Source organism: Harpia harpyja, chromosome 21 (assembly GCF_026419915.1).
Source record: "Harpia harpyja isolate bHarHar1 chromosome 21, bHarHar1 primary haplotype, whole genome shotgun sequence".
NCBI lineage: Eukaryota > Metazoa > Chordata > Aves > Accipitriformes > Accipitridae > Harpia > Harpia harpyja.
Genome location: NC_068960.1, coordinates 9,272,843 through 9,290,977, shown reverse-complemented (window position 1 = coordinate 9,290,977; position 18,135 = coordinate 9,272,843). Strand labels below are relative to the sequence as shown.

The window sequence follows — 18,135 nt, the reverse complement described above, 5'->3', positions numbered from 1 at the left end:
ACATTTCCAAGAAGTTCCTCATGTCCTGAGGAACCACACGTACCCCTCAGATCTGCTGGGGCACTGTTAGCATTTGAAAGATTTTGCTGTCTGGTTTTCTGACTACTCGATACTACCACATCCAGTGCCTTTCACATTAAAAAGTGAATAAAATTTACCACAGAAGAAATGCCAAATGTTTGAAAACACCACATTTACGCACTGAAGCGCCATATATAAGCCAGCTTGATTCAATATTGCCCACATCTAAACACCCATGCTCTGGGCAAGCTGTTCTCAAGGGACAGAGCAGTTCACCGGTGGCTCTCCTGTGGTTTTTGATTGCTCTTCCAGCCTGCAAAATAAAAAGGGTGCCAATGGCAACGGTCAGCAAGGCACCTGCCAAGAGAGTGGAGGAGAGCATGGCATCGCACAACACAGGCTACAATGCCACATATAAACACTGCTCGAAGCACCAGTCCTATACTAATTAGCCTACTAATAATGTGGCCAAGTGGGTAGATGGTTAGCTCTGACTTCTCTGAGCCTCATAAGCATGTGTTATAACCAGCCAACGTTAACCAAAGCCAGCAGACTCTGACGTGGGATGGGCTGGAGGGAAGACAGGAGACAGGAGAGCACTCAGGAGAACGGAAGACCACATTGCTTTCCTTGATGGAAGAAGTCAATCAGCACCCGTATCATGGAGCATGCCCTTAAACAAAGGTAACCTCTCACCACTACGTTTGTCCTCTCCAAGAAAATCAAAACGACATTAATAAAACTCATGGTGGTTGTGCAGAATCACAAACGCTACTTGCAATTCCTTTACCATGTTAGTAAATACCTGCACCATCAGCCTCTAGTAAATCCACATTTGCATTCCAGAGTAACTCATCCATTTGACACACACCCACATCCACAAAGAGTCTGAAGCTGCTGGGGAGCAGATGCTTGGTTCAGGGCTCAGAACACCAAAGTAATTTTGAAAGTTATAAGCTGAGTAAAAATAGGTAGCATTACTCAAACCAATGTAGATAGACCAAAAAATAAAAAATTAATTATCTCAGCAAGTCCCTGTAGGAAGTCTTTACTTGCTCTTACCTGGAACACTGATAATCAAGTTGGGGGGGGGGCTGTTGTAGTTTTGGATTTGTTTGTTTGTTTGTTCTGGTAAGTTTTAGCTGTTCTGTTGATTCCTGTAGCATCACACATGCTATAAGCCTGCACACTGACCCCTTTGTCCAGAAGGACAGACAGCACTTCAAATACCAATCACTTGTCAGCCTGTATGAAACAGTAGCAGTGTCAAAACCCTTGTGTTTCCTTCCCTCTCTATGCTTTAACAGGATTACTCTTGGAAAAAGACATTAAGTAGTAACACTGGTTAGGCAGGAACAATTCTTAGGAAGCAGTCTGTCATTCCTTCACAGAATGGTAACAGAGTTGGTAGCAATTACTAAGGAATCTCACATTACTTTAAAGTGAAAATTAATTTCAGTGTCCAATCTCATCACCAAGATAATGCTGGATACAGTAAAACTGTTTTCGGTAAATCAAGAATAAATGAATGTCTACAGAATCTCACTACACTGTTCATCATTAGCAGCACAATGTCCAAAACCACATTTTCGGTTCTGAAACCCACTGTGAGGGGAAGAGGAAAAGAGGACAATACAGAGCTTACCTTCTGCAGCACTAGGAATTAATTTGATCAAAACGCAAGTGTTAGAAGAAATAAGTAAGTGAAGCTAATGAGGCTGTCTCTCCAACATACAGATGACAGGATATACTTTAACATATGAAAATAATTACAAGTTCTACAAGAACTAACCTTGTAAATTTGCACATGGTAGCAGCCTGGAATTTCCAAGCCAAAACTAGCACTTTAAATTCAGTGGGATCAACACAGAGGTCATTGCAAAATCGTTCCATTCCTTCTTCCAGTATGGCATCTTCCCGTTCATCCTTATACCTCCTAAATAACTCCCCAATCCTTTGGAGCGAAGATTCTTCTGCGCTGGAAACACAGTCTTTCTTTGTATCTCCAGAAAACGTCGGAGGCTGACTAGACTCTACAGCAGCGTCCGTTTTCTTTGTCCCATTCACAAGTATATCTCCTGAAGATTTCCCGCAAGCTGAACCATGGTCGTCTTTGTGGACTGCACTTCTCTTACTATGTGACTTGCTGCCAGATTCCCTTTCCCCATTTTTGCTGCCAAGGGTAGAAGAAGGATTCTTGCACTTCGTGACACACTGGCCCATGATGTTGCAAGCCCAGCCTCTAGAGCGGTCCCCTTGCTGTCGGACACCCTCGCAGCTGCTCTTCAACACATCTCACCATGCCATTAGTGGCAGTCAACTAACCTGGAAAACAGTTTCAGAGTCAAATTGCTGTTTCTCCACAAAGAATATTGTAAGTATTAAATGTGGGATAACATTCGCCAGTAAGAGACTGACTTCAGGATATTTAAGTTTTGCGTACTGAAAAGGAGTAGTGTACAGAAGGTTGGCATATACCATAAATTTCAGGCAATTTCAGGCTGTTTCACCTAGAAATCAATGCAGCTCACTCAGTGGCTGCAGTATACTAACGGGTCCTAATAAAGGAAATTCCTAAAATTCTTACTGTAACATAGGTTACAAAGAGGTTGATTCATGTACAGGCTTCATCAAGACAGACTACTCTAACCCAGAAATATTTTAAAGGAAATGGTTTTTAAAAGTATACCCACATTTTATATATAGAATATAAAACACTGAAACAAAGCAGTGGGGGGACAGACAGACGTGGACACTGATGGGACAACCTGGCAGAGACTCAAGCTTAGATTTAGACTGTACCTTCAGCAAATGGGCAAAAGGGGGGGGGGGGGGGGGGGCTGGGGGTTTTTTTTGGTGGAGAGGGAGTTGTGGGCTTGGTTTTTTTAAAGAGAGTTTGGAATCTAGATTTTTGTTCTTAAAACATACACAAAGTGTGTTTGCAGAAAGGAGGCAACACTCACTTTTCATGCAAGATGTTGTTTAGGAATTATTCGTTGTTCCAAGTGGGCTCCTCCCTTCAGGTAACAAGACAGACGGGGGGGGGGCGGGGGGGGAGGCCCTTTTTAATGAAACTTTCTCAGACAGACACACATGCAGATAAGAAGTAGTAATTCCAGTTCAGGGGTTTTTTTTTAATCAAAATTAAAATGCCAAAATTATTTCATCATACTCTGTTTTTATAAATCACAATGTTAAAGCCTTGCATATTTGGAAAAGATATTTTACCCACAGAAAAGGCTTCTTAAGTTTTCCCTATTAAAACCAAACTAACACTCTGACACTATCCTATCAGCATGCAGCCACGCCGTGGCCAGTCCATTTCTCAGAAACATCAACTCCAAGAAAGCAATTGCTTATCATATTTCTCCTTTACCCACTTATTTGCATTTCACCTCCACTGTCAGTTAGGCAAAAGACTCAAACATAAAAATTGGGTTTGCTTTGTCTTCGTTTACTGCTTCCAGTTACCAAATTAGAACAAGAAAAGAATGAGATAAAAATTTAAAATGAAGAAATAAAATAGATGTCCTGTCAGTTTTTCTGTATTCTTTCTTGGGGAAAGCTCTTCTGAGACCTGTTTTAAGCTCTTAACCAACTTGGAGCAGCAGCACCAAGTGCAGATGAATTCTCCAGATATTAGGATTACAAACATAAACCTTCTCTCAGCCATTATACCTGTTTTGGCAAAACAGCACATATGCAGTTTCATGAGAAAAAAAATATTTTTGCTAGTACAACAGCCAAAATGCTGGTTTCAACTACCTGGCCCTTCCCCTACCCAATCCCTTTTTTCAAGCCTATAACCTACAAACAAAACTAACAAAAATCTACTTTTAAGCAGCAGAAGGAACAAACATCTGGTACCTCCTTTCATCAAACTGCTTTAAAGATGAACTTTCTAGCATCATTTTTATAGGCAAGTAAAGTTCAATTTAACGTATTCAAGAACAATCTCTTATTCATTTGTATTTTAAAGGTTTCATTAAAATATGCATTTCCACATAAACAACCCAAAAGACAATTTCACTGGTCCTTAGTACTTCACAGCTCTTTGTGAATTGCAGAGTACAGCCTGGCACTAGTTCCTGTGCTGCCGTGCATCTGAGCAACATTGTCTTCTCTAGTCTACACCAGTCATTTTTTCATTACACCAAAACAAACAGGATATTATTAGGCAGTGTAAATTACTGCTTAGTGATTAATTCCCAGATACCAGTCTTCCTTCCACCCCCCGCCCTTAAATTAATCAGAATTCAAATGCTCGATCTACACTAATTCTTGTTCTTTCATCAGTTTCTTAAAGGCAGCTAACACTACTTTGGCTAAGTTTTTCTTTAGAGAGATGCATGCAAGTAAAGAAACAGAATTAAAAAAATCCTGAGTGAAAACTAGTATTAGAGTTTAAAGTAGAGTTTAGCTAGTTTATGAAACTTTCTGCTCAAACACATAACAGCAATTATTAGCTGCTGGGGATTTGGAACAGCTTTTCCCTACGGGCAGGATAAAGAACAGCTGCCTATTAGTGAATGGTACTTTCCTCTAAAGTAGCTGGTAGTAGCTGGTAGTAGTTGAATCACACAGCATAATGGACAGAGATTAATCCAATTCACTTTAGGAATCCCAATTTAAAGTTTAAAAAAAAAAAACCAGTCAGTTTCCAAGACTAACTTACATATTCTGTCCATAAATTTTCCTAACGAAAGTGATTCATGCTGTCATGCTTCCTAAGCAACGGCTTGTATTAATGATGATAATCTAATATTCAAGTCTACAAAGTGACATCACCAATGTGATGCAACAGACGGTTTATTGTCATTTGCTCTCACGAAAAGATGGCATTACAATACAGAGGGAAGGTCAGCCAGCATTATTAAACACCTGTATGCAAGGAAGTGTCCCAACAGCTGTTTCGAAAAACCACTGGAAAACACACTAACATTAACCCATAGAGTGCAAGTTAACCACATCCCCTGCAGCGTACCCCTCTAACAAACACGTTTTCTGTACTCCAACCTACTTGCCTTACAAGGAGCTGACTGCTGCTCCTGAACAGTCACTGCCTGGGTTTTGCTAGCACTGCTCTTCCCTGCAGTAATGGAGTTCTTCCTTCCTCCTCCCTGCCAAGGAGGTTTTCAGAGCACAATCCTACTTGTTATGAACAAATGCTAGACCATACTGAAGTGCAGTTGCTGCAGTTCCTCACTTTTCTACTACAGGAAACTTGTTGCCATGTGCCAGATACTTTGAAGCATTCTACCTCAAAAATAGCAAAACCAGCTTGGAAAATAAAAAGCCAGACCGCATCTGCTGGCAGTTTGCACATGTATCTGGTTTTGTAAGAGAAAAGTCTTTTGGTGCTCCATCAGTTACCCTTTTATAAAACGCCTTCACTGAGCTGGATCCACTTCACTTACTAGTCACCTCCGCTTCCTACATGACTCAGGTTTCAAGGCATGAAAGGAACAAGAGCCTCGGAAGGAGATAGAAACAAGTGGGAGAACTTGGCCCTTTTGTTAAGGAAGGCTGGAGAGAGGATCCAATTGCAGCATCAGGAGCTGCACTGAACTCCGTGTTCAAGGAGTATGAAAAAGCACTCTCAGGAAAGCAAACAGAACTACTCATTTAACTACAGAGCAAAGCAAATGTCAGGTCTAGGTAGGTCATGCCGATTACAGTTAAGTGAGCACAAGGACATGCAGAGGATCCCAGCTGCATCGGGAACTACAAGTATAAAGTTCTTGTGTACCCAAAGGTTATACTGGATTGGTGGCAAAGCACCAATTCCCCAAAAAATCAGATCCCAAGAGCAAAATTACTGTAACAGGCTTGTACAACATAACAGGGAGACACAAAAGGCAGTGCTGACCACTAGTTTTGCCATTCTACTAAAAAAAAAAAAAAAAAAATCAAAATTCAGGGCTAAGGTTGGAACGTACTCAGCACTACAGGATGCAGTACTCCCAAAGAAGTTTGATTACTCAGACAAGTATTGAGCAATAACCTACAGTAAATATGAATCACCAAGATGCCCATGAGGCCATCTTCCACATAACAGGAACTGCAAAGCAGAGATCAACAATGATGTTCTCTGCTCCTTTCTAGAAGGGAGTAAGGAACTGGAAACACAGGAAGACTAGTGCTGGTGAATACAGCCATTTAAAGGAAAGCCACCCTCTAAGAACAAAGGATGTGTAGAACCGTATTGCCCAATACATAAGGCGGAAAACCTAGAGATTAGAAAGACCTTGCTAATGCCTGGTGGGGCTTTTTGTTTTGTTTTGGGGTTTTTTTAAGTGCTGTAAGGAAATGATTTTTTCTCCATTTTCAAGTGACCTGATCACACGCAACCCAAGATTTGAAGGCAGCAAAACAACAAAGTGACTCAGTAATAATTCTCTGTCATAGAAGCACACCATGGCACAGTTGAAAACAGCGGCACTGAAGCGGGTGAGAGCTGACAGGAGGAAAGAAGGTGCAAAGGAGATATTTAAGTAACCCTGTATTTTTCTTTAATGACCAACATTATTGTAGTAATAGAAATTATTGGATACATCCAGAGAATAACAACACACAGCCAAGCATTATGCCGTTTAATAAAGTGTTGCATCAGAAGGTATTTACAATGAGTTTCAAAACACAGAAAGTATCAAGAGAGAAGAGGAAAAACATCTCCATACATTCAAGAACACCTCAAATACAAATTTAGGGAATCTCATAACAAAAGGGGACACAGCTCAGCCAACCATTAAAACACTTCCCAAGTAGCAGTTCACTAGATAAGGCAAAGACAACATTGCTAAACCTCAACCCAGCCTCAACTTTTCACAAACGCTTGAGCATAGTCTGTAACAATTTTACAGAATTTCACTATGCATTATCTACCTTTTAGTGGACAGCAATACATGACTTCTAAAATAGCTCAGGGTAGGGAACAATACCATAGGTGCCCCATCTTTTTCCAGTTCTGAACAGATATACACAACTTTCCATTGGGGAGAGATGAGAGGATCATTGCAACTGCTGAACCAGAAGCAATTGCTGCTCTAACAGTTGATGCTGGGCAAGTGATCTTGTAAGCAAACATCTAATACTTACATAGTTTCAGCTACACAGGGAATCATTCCACTAACTTCACAGCCTCCTTCAGGCTCCCAGGGTTCCACATGGAATGCTGCAAGACAAAAGACCACACAAATCTTTACATTTAGAAGGGGCTATGAAAACCATAAAATGCACCAAATTGCTCAGAAGCAACTATGCATTTAATAAAACACTTCATAGTCAAAATCCATTTGTTCAAAGAGTCATTTTATAAAACTACTTCACTTTGACTTACAAAGTAGCATTAACACCATTAAAACTGCATTGTCATATAAAGCATAGATCAGGTACTGAATACAACAGACAAGTTCAAATGTTTGTTAGGAGTAAACACACACTTCCGGATACTTTTATGGCTTTCAGCATGGGAGAGTTAATTCCTCATTTCATGCACTCAAAGCAAAACTGAGGACATGCTATCATTGTCAATGCATGTTAGCTAAGCGGCTGTTTAATCTGTGAATGCCAGACAGCTGCTACCTAGCAAAGCATAATTTGGGTCTAGAAAAGTAATTCTCTTTTTTCATTCTCTAGCACATTCTTTTCCATGTTTGTTTTCCCATGTTCAGTTGAGCTGGCTCAACTTCACTTCTCTTAAATTCCCAGCTCTGCTATATAACTGCAAAGCTCTGAAGAGAAGATGACAGACAAAGGAATGTCTGGTTTGTGTAGCAAGAGCTACAACCGCAGCACCTAGTCAACACCTCTGTTTGTATCTGATCTAGAAAAAAACAAACAAGAAAGCTCTGGCAAAGCTCCTCTGCTCTACCATACTAACAGAAACACTAAACATCTTGTTTTTACAGCTCTTAGTACATCTAGGGAGCAGACAGGTGATCAAAAGCTGCCTTTCTGCATACTTACTTTTTACATGAGACCTACTTCTTAGGAAACAAGTGGGAACATTAGCTTGTTCAGTGTTTTCTTCAGCAGAACGTAGGGAATGGATGTAGGAAGACAACCATGAAACACCTCCTTATCACACATGTCAATCTCCTCAGAAGTTAAGTTTTCCCCAAACGTGGATTAGGGCAAATCTGACCAACAAATAAAGCCTAGTTCAGATCAAAGCTTTTAAAAAAAGCTTTTAAAAGCCCAGGGAACAGCATCCAAAACGCTTCAAAACCCCTAGAAACTGTGGTACTTTCACCCGTAATACACACACACGGAGCAAAAACATATCTCCGCTGATCCATTTTTAGGCATTTACTTTTGAGGTGGATAGTCCAAAAAGCCTGCTTCACTCTGCATTTAGATCCTCCACTTCCAAACCTCATCTTCCACACAGACAACAACCCTTTTGGCCCCTCTGACAGCCTCACAGCTCTTTTAGCATACATTCCTGAAAGGGACACCCTGTGTGGGAAACACAGCCACCAGCCAGCTTAAATGTGTACGGGAACAGAGGAGTTCCTGCCTCTATCGCAGTGGAACCACTAGCTTGGATTTCTTTCTATAAGAAAATGCAACATCTGGCACTTCTATGTTAATTTCTTTTGGCCCCTTGCAACTAAATAATTCCTTCTATAAATCATTGGGGGAGGAAAGAAGAGACAGGCGGGACACAGGGCGCTGTGCAGCCTCATTCCCCCAGGAGCCTGCTTAAATAGAGGAGAGGCAACATCTTACACTTCACATTTTAAAAACCATTGTCATGGCAACTTTATGCAACAAACTAACTACTTTTCAAACAGATTTGTATTTCTTTGGAAGAAATCTACGATCCACCAAATCTAAATTTCCAGTTGACTACAGCACATACTGGAAGCAAACACTTATTTCAAGTTCAAAAGAAGCTGAATCTGATGGAATTCAGCCCTACCCAGCAAAAGCCAAACTTTTTCAGGTTGTTTGAAGTAGTTTCCACATTGGCTGACCTGTACACACACGCTCTCTGGAGCCAGGAGCCAGAAATTTTAACATCTGTTAGAACCACTAGCTACAGTTCTTCCCCCATTCTAACTACTTTTATTCTACCAAGTTGCCCATTTCACCTTTTTTTTTTAATTTTTAATGTAGTAGCAAGTGTGTGACAACACAATTATGGGATGTGGAATAAAAAGTTAGTATGAGTTAGCAGTTAAAAAAACAAGCTCTTCAAGTCTGCATTTAAAGGCTATCATAGCACAGCAATGCGTTGTGGCTGACTTCATCCTAAATCACACAAGGTGACTGCGGCGGGGGTGGAAAGAAGCATCAACACTTTCGTGGCACAGGTTTTAATTCAGTCCTTGGGTCAGGGTTACAAGGTATAGCCGTATGCTACAATCACCAAGCATCCCCCTTTGCTGGCATGGGAGGAGCGTCACACTACAGTAACTCAGAAAACAGCCCGCATCATTCATTAGCGATCCCACTCAGCAGTCCACTGGGAAAATAAGTAAATGGCATGCACCCTCAGGATTATGGAGGCCTTTGTTTTGCTCACCTGCCTCTTTTTGCACCTGTGTCTGACTCCCCCCTGTGACTTTGGCTCTCCTGAGCACTGGTGCACGGAGGATCACACTGCAGAAGACTGCAGTGCCAAAGCTGCTATCACCCTCGACACGTCCTCAGCAGCTTTTCCAGGAGTAAAAGCTGATAGCGTTCTCACAAAAGGCAACTTTCTTTGCTTTTCTGTGGGGAATCAGTGAAGAATTAGTGACATCGTTTCCCTCTTCAGCAGGCAGAAATTGAGAGGATCAGCTCTGCACATGGAAGATTTTACTGTGCAGTTAAGAGTTTTATACTACAGTGCCAAAGCACTTGGTGAAGTGTTAAAGCATGAACGACGCTTCGGTCAGCAAAGCCATCACGTTATGGAAACTGCTTATTTCAAGTCACAACCTGCAACGAAACTTTCTCAGCAAAAGCACTCCAGCACAATGGGCACATTATGGGGTTTCATTAGCCCAGAAGACTCCTCACCACATCCCTAACCAAGCGCTGTGCAAGCACCAGTCAGTCACACAGATCTGCTCTGCACCTCTATTGCAGAAATACACCTATGCAAAGTTACTTCAGAGAAAGTCTAAAAGCAAGAAAGTCCTGCTGCAATTAGTTAAAATGAATTATTAGTTTGTCAGGCTTCCTGCAGTTCAAGCACCTTTCAGTGAACTACAGCCAGTTTATGATTTTGGGGGCATACAGATGGGAACTTTGTCAATCTGTTCCAAATCAGGATAACAAACTATTTCTGATTAACCTCACCTTGAGCTTTGGAAACAAACCAGATTTAGAAATCTGATCAAACTGGGTAAAGTTTGTCTCTACATAACACACCTGTATCAGAACAGAAGCTAGTTATACAGACGCACAAAAACGGACCATGCAGAGTTTTGGCTGCCACTTGGCAGAAGGCTAAATGGCAGTCAATGGGAAAACCAAGCCAGACAACGTGTATGTGGGAAGCCCGAATACTTTCTCAGATGTGATGTGGACTTCTTTGAGAAAGACCATACCGGAAAGGCTTAACCAGTTTGGAAAGGGAAGAGAGGGGCAGGTCCAAAAATATCTAAAAAAAATTCAAGTAACAATAGATTCAGAAACTGCTTCACCACCTCTACAGTCCACAATGCTGGGCCAGCTTTCAGTGCCAAGAACCAGAGCTATCACCAAACCTCTTCCTAGAAGAAGCCCCACAGTCGCCAGGAAGCTGGCAAAAATCTCTTAAACAACTGCACCTTGACGTGGTGTGCTGTGACTTCAAGTCCAGGGCTGGGATGTCAAGATTTTTCCATTCAAGACTCTGGGCAGAAGAAACCTGCTTTCTGCACTCTTGAAGACACCCTACTAAGACACAGGGCATGACACCACATTTCATGTTCAAACTCCAACAAGTTTAAGTCTTAAGAAAAAATGGAATAGATGTTTTGGATCTGTAGTTCACTGTGTGCAGCTAATTATACAAGGTTAGCTTAAGAAAAAATGAATAATAATGTGAAAAATTATAGGGAAAGAGAGAGTAAAGGCACCTTACTACTTTCTCTCATGGAAGACACATTCCTTAAGCAGCTTTTTCAGCACACATATGCATCATCCTCGAATCCCTCCCTTTCTTTTATATTCTCTAACCACACAATACCTTACTTACCGATTACTTCTCATTGTTTTTCCACTTGGCCCCATTAAAAAGTTTTAAATCCTTTCCTATTATGTGCTTCATCCTACTTTATTAGGTGGGTGGAATGATTTGTTAGGATTATTGTATTTTCACAGAGCAAACCCAAGTCCAGTTAGCTAAATAGCATATAATCTTAGAAGGGTGCCTTCAGGTGCTTCTGTAATGTAAATATATTAATGAACTAATTCACACAGCAGCAGTACTTGTTTTGAGAAGTCTATTTAGGCTATGAGCAAGACAACGGGCAGAGGGGAAATCAAGGCAGCCAAACAATGTGGCTGTTCAAGATCACGCCATCAGTTTTCAGTAAAGCCGAAACCAGAACCCCAACCAGATTCCATCCGATCCCCTATCTCGTACATACTTAGACATGAACTCATTTATTTCACTGCACATAACTCAAACCCTGGATGAGTTTGAATCTACCACCTTCAAAAACCAAAGATTTGGTCACTGAGCGATTCATCTCCATCCATTTAAAAACTATCCATTTTCCCCCTCTCCCTTGATCCCTCTCTGATCCTTGCCAAAGGCTGTACAATTCTCAAGGTCCAGCACTTACAAAAAAGCAAAGAATCATCTAATGAGGGTTTGTGGGTTTCTTCCCTTTAATGAGCAAAGGATTGTAAAAGAATAATCCTTCAGTATTTTTCCAGGGTACACTGTAACTTTTGCACAGCATGATAGACCTTTAGTACCTCAGTATGTATTATGAATAATTAAAACAGCACATGCCAGGGGAAGAGCTACTCTGTGCTCAAACACAACAGATTCACTTCTCTACAGCAAAACTGCAGATTATAGGACCAACAGAAACCATGACCCTCAGATATTTGACACAGATGCATCCCGCTGTAAGCACTTGAAAGTAGCTGCCCTACAAATATTTACCTTGCTCTCAGTCAATTCCATAAATTATTCTACGGAAAACTGCAACTATGCTGTAGCCAAACCAGAATAACTCTGAAAAACCACCTCGGTCTACAATCCACTCTGCAATGGAAAAAAAACATTTAAACAGACCTAAGTGTGCACAGATTTTCTTTTGCACTGAGTTCAGCTAGCAGACTTCACCTTGAAGCAGATGAGGCACCTTCATCCATTATGTTCAGCTGAATATAATTCAGGCAGATATCAAGTGATTCCTGTAATAATAAGATATGCTTTAAACTGTAATAAGCAAACAACTTTATATTTCTTAGTGCTCTCAACAATGAAGAAAACACACCAATCGCACAAAAAAAAGAAGTCCTTCCAGCAGCTCTGGTTAACAATGTCCCATCTCCAGCACAAAGCAGCTGTGAGAACCGTGACCCATACAGCCGCCTAACAGGGTAGCGAAGGGACAAGTCTAAAGACAAGAGCCAGACCACCTCATAAGATCACTTCTGGAAGCAGATGCTCACAAAGAGTTTACAGAAGCCCTGCAAGCCATCTCAGTAAGTGTAACATAGTTTACAGGCTGCCAGCCAAAAGAATCACTCATTTCATGCAGTTGTGTAGGAACTTCATTACCAGCTGACCACGTAAATACTGGAATCATATTTAAGTTATGTACAAAGAATTGTTCTAAGTGAACGGACTGACATCTGAAAGCGCTTTAAGAGCATATGCTTGGATTTTTAAACTGACTGCAGTTTTTAAAGCAGAAAATACACAAAGCCACCTGCAGACACCCTAGTTCTCTCTACTGATTTGAGTCCTGACTTCCCTATTACAGTGAATGACACTAACACTTCACACTGTACAAACGATGCTGCAGTATTTAGATGTTAACTGTATCAACAGCTTCAAAGGGGCTCCTCTGAGTACTTGAGCTTAGGTCATCAGTTGTAACAGACTCTCAGCTCTCCTTGAGAAATCTGGTGGCAGCTTCAACCAACACACACATTTTATTAATAAGTTTTCACATATCCTTGGTTCCACTCTGTCTCACAAGAGATGCAAGGTGTGTAGGTATCTATCCTGTGCTTCATGAGACATAATCACTAACTCCAAGCACAGGTAACTGTGCTTGAAGCTGGTATACATCAGACCTTCGGCACTTCCAGACCGCCCATTTATGTGCTGATCCGGAGTACTTGAGGCTTTCTGTACAGACTCATTTGCAATGAAAATATTGAACAGTCAGCATATGACCAAAACCAAGTTCTAGGACATTTGTGTTTGTGAGCCTATTACTAAGCTACACACACCTGCCATAATCATAGGCGTTAAGACGATTTTTCTCCCTCCCCTTCAATTTTAAAACAAAAGGATAAGACTGACTGCATTAGATGTCTCCAAGCTGCAGAAGGAAAAGTCGTATTACACTAAAAAATTTTGGAGTAAGAACTAAAAACTGTCACTTTCTGCTACTACATGGATGCAAAAATAAGACTGGTATTTTTCACAAGCACATAATACTTTTGGTTTAAAAAAACCCCCACTAAATAGGAAAAGTGAGACAACAAGTAACTATGACTGTCATACTGTCTTTGGCAGTCTGACTTTCCGGGAATAACAAACTGTGACAGGAGGTCAGTAACAGCATTCTCACATTTTGCTAAGTAAGTTTTGTCTTTCACAAACCAGATGTCACAGACAGCATTTATAACTATTCTTTCTGAAGATTATACTAGCTCATTCTCTTCACTGGAATCCTGTCTTACCACCTATGCTTTTGTTGGTTTCTCTACAGTATTCCTACTTCTGTGAAAGAGTTCTTTAATACTTACAGCTAAGTTGTACCCTAACCGTCACTCTTCTAGTAGCAAATCATTGCAATCAAATAACTTTTACCTAAAATGCAGATTTTCTGCTTCCTTCAAGATGCAGATCATTGGACTGGAGAGCTGCCCCCCAAGACACATGGATAAAATGGAGACATGACAAGTCTAAATGGGTTAGTTCTCTGATTATCTTCTAGGCAAGAAGCTTTGATTCACTTTCTCTTCCCCTATTTGCTCTGTTCTGGTTAACACTGAGATCAGAAAGTAAAAACATTAACCAAACTGTCACTCCAAAGCCACATGTGACAAGAAGAACCTCCTTACATCATCATAAAGAATATTGGCATTTGTGCAAGGGAAAGCAGAGCTCCCCTTCGGTTTGCCAACCACCATCGCCCCTGGGGCTCTCAGACTCACTCACCAACAGCCAGTTACCGATAGCTGAGCAGTTCCACAAAACCTTCCCATGAAAGGGTGAAGTCAAGGTACAAGTGAACGATGGGAGCACGACTGCAAGTCTTGGCTTTTCTGATCACTCCCTGAGAAGGCTTCAACCCAGATCTGTAATTACCTGACTCAAACTAGAGTCAAAAGAAGGGGGGGGGGGGGGGGGATAAGAGATAGCCAACTGTTTCAAAAGATACACTTGAGACAACTTACTGTATAGAAAACACCAAGAAAACTAGCACAGATAGTTTACTCTTGTCATATGTTTACAGGGGGTAAATTGCAGGTGGCTCTTTACCAGAATGCAACATTTGCCTTGAACATTTGCCATGAAATTACCATTGTTTTGAGTCAAGTTACTCTGTCATTACTGCTGAATAACTTAAAGTCAAGTATACAATTAATCCATGTCACCAATGCAGATAATCTGCAAAACATTACAGCCATTTAATTTAGTATTTTTAAAAGGAGGAGGGGGAAGAGGCAAAAGAAATTATTAGACTTCCAGTAACCAGAAGACAAAGCCTATTAGTCAGAGACAAATAGAGGAAAGGAAGCCAGCAAGATAAGATGCAGACCCCTAGGGAGAAGCAGCCAGAGAGAAGGAGCCCAGTCGGGGAATTCTGATGAAGGCTGTTAAGGGGGGTCCCTTTTATCTTCTTGTGACTACCAAATCCCTCAAGTGTTTACAGATTGTTCTTCCAGTCTCCAAGACTTCTGGCTACCAATCTTCAGCTCCTTCTTTATTTTTAAGAATGAGGATGAAAGAAAGGACTGTTTTTCTAACACCCTATGCCTTTATTTTTACAGTCTCTTCTTACACAGAGCAGAGTTTTCCTGTTACATTCACTACTACAGACCCAAGTGCCTAATGGAACAATAACATTGTTTCTGTGCTTTGCAAGTTCTTACAAACTGCCAGAACCCCACCATGATGGATTTTATAGTGCTCCAAGGCTCTAAATTAAGTTTATCAACACTTCCCCAGCACCAATAAAGAAAACCAAGTGCTACAGCGTGGGACGGTTCTGAGCAGTACTGGGGGACTTGCACTCCTGCCGACTTGCAGCTGTGCATCCCTTTATATCCAAAACCACCTTTACATCGTTTTCCGCCGTGAAGAAATACAAGTTTAGAATAGTCATGTCTATCCCCCATTCTTCCACCCCCTTTCCATCTACTTTATACTCCCCTGCCCCAGTACACGTACACACAACATAGAGGATTTTTTCCTGTTCCTTAAGGTGAACCAAAGCAAGCAGCAGAACCAAGCCTCTTCCTCATCCACACATAAATTTGTCAGAAGAAGTCCCTTTGTCTTAGAAGTCTGTCAAACTGTCTGGCAGCCCCTCTTGCTCAATATATATTTCTTTAACTAATTTCAGTGATGGTCTTCCAAAAGAGCTGTTCTTAGTTTTCTCTCAAAGCCACTCCATCAGTTCATTTGATCACCTTTTTTAAATACAATTCATGCTAAATGGAAGCAAGATGTAATTATGAATGAATTTCCAAGATCAACAAATTATAAGAACTACTGACACAAATCAGTTAGAATTCGTTATGAACACAACAATGTTCAACTCCAAAACAAAACAAGAAACTGTGCAGAGAAGGCACCTAACCCAGCCGTAAAGATCCAGGAGCTGATTACAGATCATATTGCAGGCTATCAGCCTCAAGATGAAAGCAATTTCAAAAGCATCACACTGACCAGCCAAGTAGTATCAAAGCTGTAAGTTCCCCCATTAATAGCTTTGTGAAATTTTTTTAAGGATTATAATCATTCATGCCTGCATACAACTTGCTATTAGTAAATAATCAGAATTTCAGAAATCATTACAAGAGCTGATATTTGCAGCAAGTTTGTAAAGCGAGTTGTACTTTGCAAATCTGAACTAATTCAACACAGATCACAAGCTCTCCTTTTTCTGCTGATGTGCAGAAAATCTTTGCTTTAGACTGCATGCTGCCTTTCCAAGGGCTATGAAGGTTTTCCACAGACCACTAACACACACCTGTGTGGGGAAGATTTTAAAGACAAATTACAGAACTGACAAGAACATGAAGTCAGATTTCTTTACTTTCACATACACTCTTAACCATGGGACTACACTTCCTCTTCTGAGGATTATCTTTTACCAGGGAAACATGCAGCAGTGTTCAGATGCACTCGAGAAACACCAGTACTCAAGACATTCTCTCTTCCCATTGCTAGCCCAAATAAAACACTAATACTGTAGTTACATAACAACTGTTTAACAAAGAGGCTCTTAAACAGATAATAAGAACGTGTTTAGAAGAGATGTCTTTTGATCAACTGTTCTCCCCCAAAAAAGACAGACCATGCAGCACAACTGCAACTGCCAGTGAGGCCTGCCTCTAAAGGTAAGGCAGTTCTGTGCTTTTTGTTTGTACAGATATACCTCTTTTTTTTTCAGAGCACTTAACCTATTACCCCTTTAAATTATGCGGCAGACATTATCATTTAAGTTACCAGCTGTGGATCAATGCTGTATTCCGATACTTGGCATCAGACTGTTCAGTTATCAATGTAACATTTTGAAGGACAGCGTATCAGCAGTGTTCACTATTTAAAAGATGATCAATGATTCTTTCCAGCAACCACAGCACTAATAGGAAAGGCATATTCTTTCAACCAATATTTGCTTGAAACACTGATTATGCAAGTTACAATTTAAGTTGTTTTGAGTGGCTTATTAGAACCACCATAGCCCGAAAGCGTAAAGTGATTAACACAGATTGCAGCTTTCACGGGAAGGGTAAACATACTCAGGAGAGGGACTGAAAGCTAAAGCAAGAAAAGTGGCTGTGCAGAGGTGGTATGTTCAGATTACGAGAACTATCTGGGAAATAAATCGCTCTACATCTTATCTCTCTGCCTTTTTTTCTGAAAACACCACGAATATACACCTTCTAGCGTTACACGTGTAAAGGCTGGGCCCGAGGAGTGTTTGAACAAAGCAGCTGATCTCCTCAGCCCTGGAAGGGATGCGATGCCGCACGCAGAGAGGTGGTTTGTCAAGAAACGGTTTAGGACCCCGCGGAGGGCACGCCACCAAAATAAAAAAATAAGGGGAAACCCCCCCGAAGCGACCCAGCACCGCTACCCGGGGCACACGAGCTAGTGACGGGCAGGCTCCCTGCCCGCCCGCCGAGCCGCCGCACCGGCCTGCACGGAGCGAGACCCATCAAACACCACCCGGAGAAGCGTCCCGAGCGGAACCGCCCCGCGCCGCGGCACCGGGGGCGGCTCCGGCTCCGGGCCAGGCACGCCGGTACCGGCGGGCCGTCGTCCCGGCGGCTGCCAGCCCCGGGAGGGGGGGCGACAGCCGCGGGAGGCCGGGCGGGCTGCGGCTCCGGGCCGGAGGGGCGGGGGGGGGGGGGAAGGGGCCCGCCGTGAGGGGGCAGCGGCGGCGGCGCGGGGCCCCCCGGCGCCCGACCGGCCCTGGCGGGGCTGAGGGGCAGAGCGGCGGCCCCCCGCCACCGCCGAGGCTGCCGGCCGGGCCGGGCCGAGCCCCGCGCCGCTGCCGCTCCCGTCGCCGTCCGCCCGCCCGTTCGTCCGCCCGCCCGTTCCCCCCCCCCGCCCGCGGCGCCCGCAGCCCGGCGCGGACGGGAAGAGACATGGTCCAATTCACTCACCTCCGCGGCTCCCTGCGAGACTGCCTCCCCCTCCCTGCATCACTTCCGGGGGTGAGCAGTCAGTCAGCTGGCGGCGGCGACGCCGCGACG

The 18,135-nt window shown here is 42.4% G+C and overlaps 1 protein-coding gene across 7 annotated transcripts in view; it reads right to left on the bottom strand.

The window, feature by feature from the left end:
- DCUN1D3 (defective in cullin neddylation 1 domain containing 3) overlaps positions 1 to 18,135 on the bottom strand; it is a 26,007-nt gene extending 7,872 nt beyond the window's left edge. For 2 of the 7 annotated variants that reach the window (XR_008232786.1, XM_052772435.1), the window contains exons 1-3: positions 18,046 to 18,135; positions 7,120 to 7,195; positions 1,814 to 2,346 (exon numbers count right to left, since the gene is read on the bottom strand). Coding sequence is in view for 6 of the 7 variants with exons in the window: in XM_052772435.1 (XP_052628395.1) it covers positions 1,814 to 2,244 (431 nt within the window). In the remaining variant the exon portion in view is untranslated. Of the gene's footprint in view, positions 1 to 1,813; positions 2,347 to 7,119; positions 7,196 to 9,553; positions 9,742 to 10,565; positions 10,590 to 10,787; positions 11,684 to 12,118; positions 12,218 to 12,250; positions 12,373 to 18,045 lie in introns of those variants that run through there. The other 5 variants (XM_052772438.1, XM_052772437.1, XM_052772436.1 and 2 more) reach the window with 5 other exon arrangements.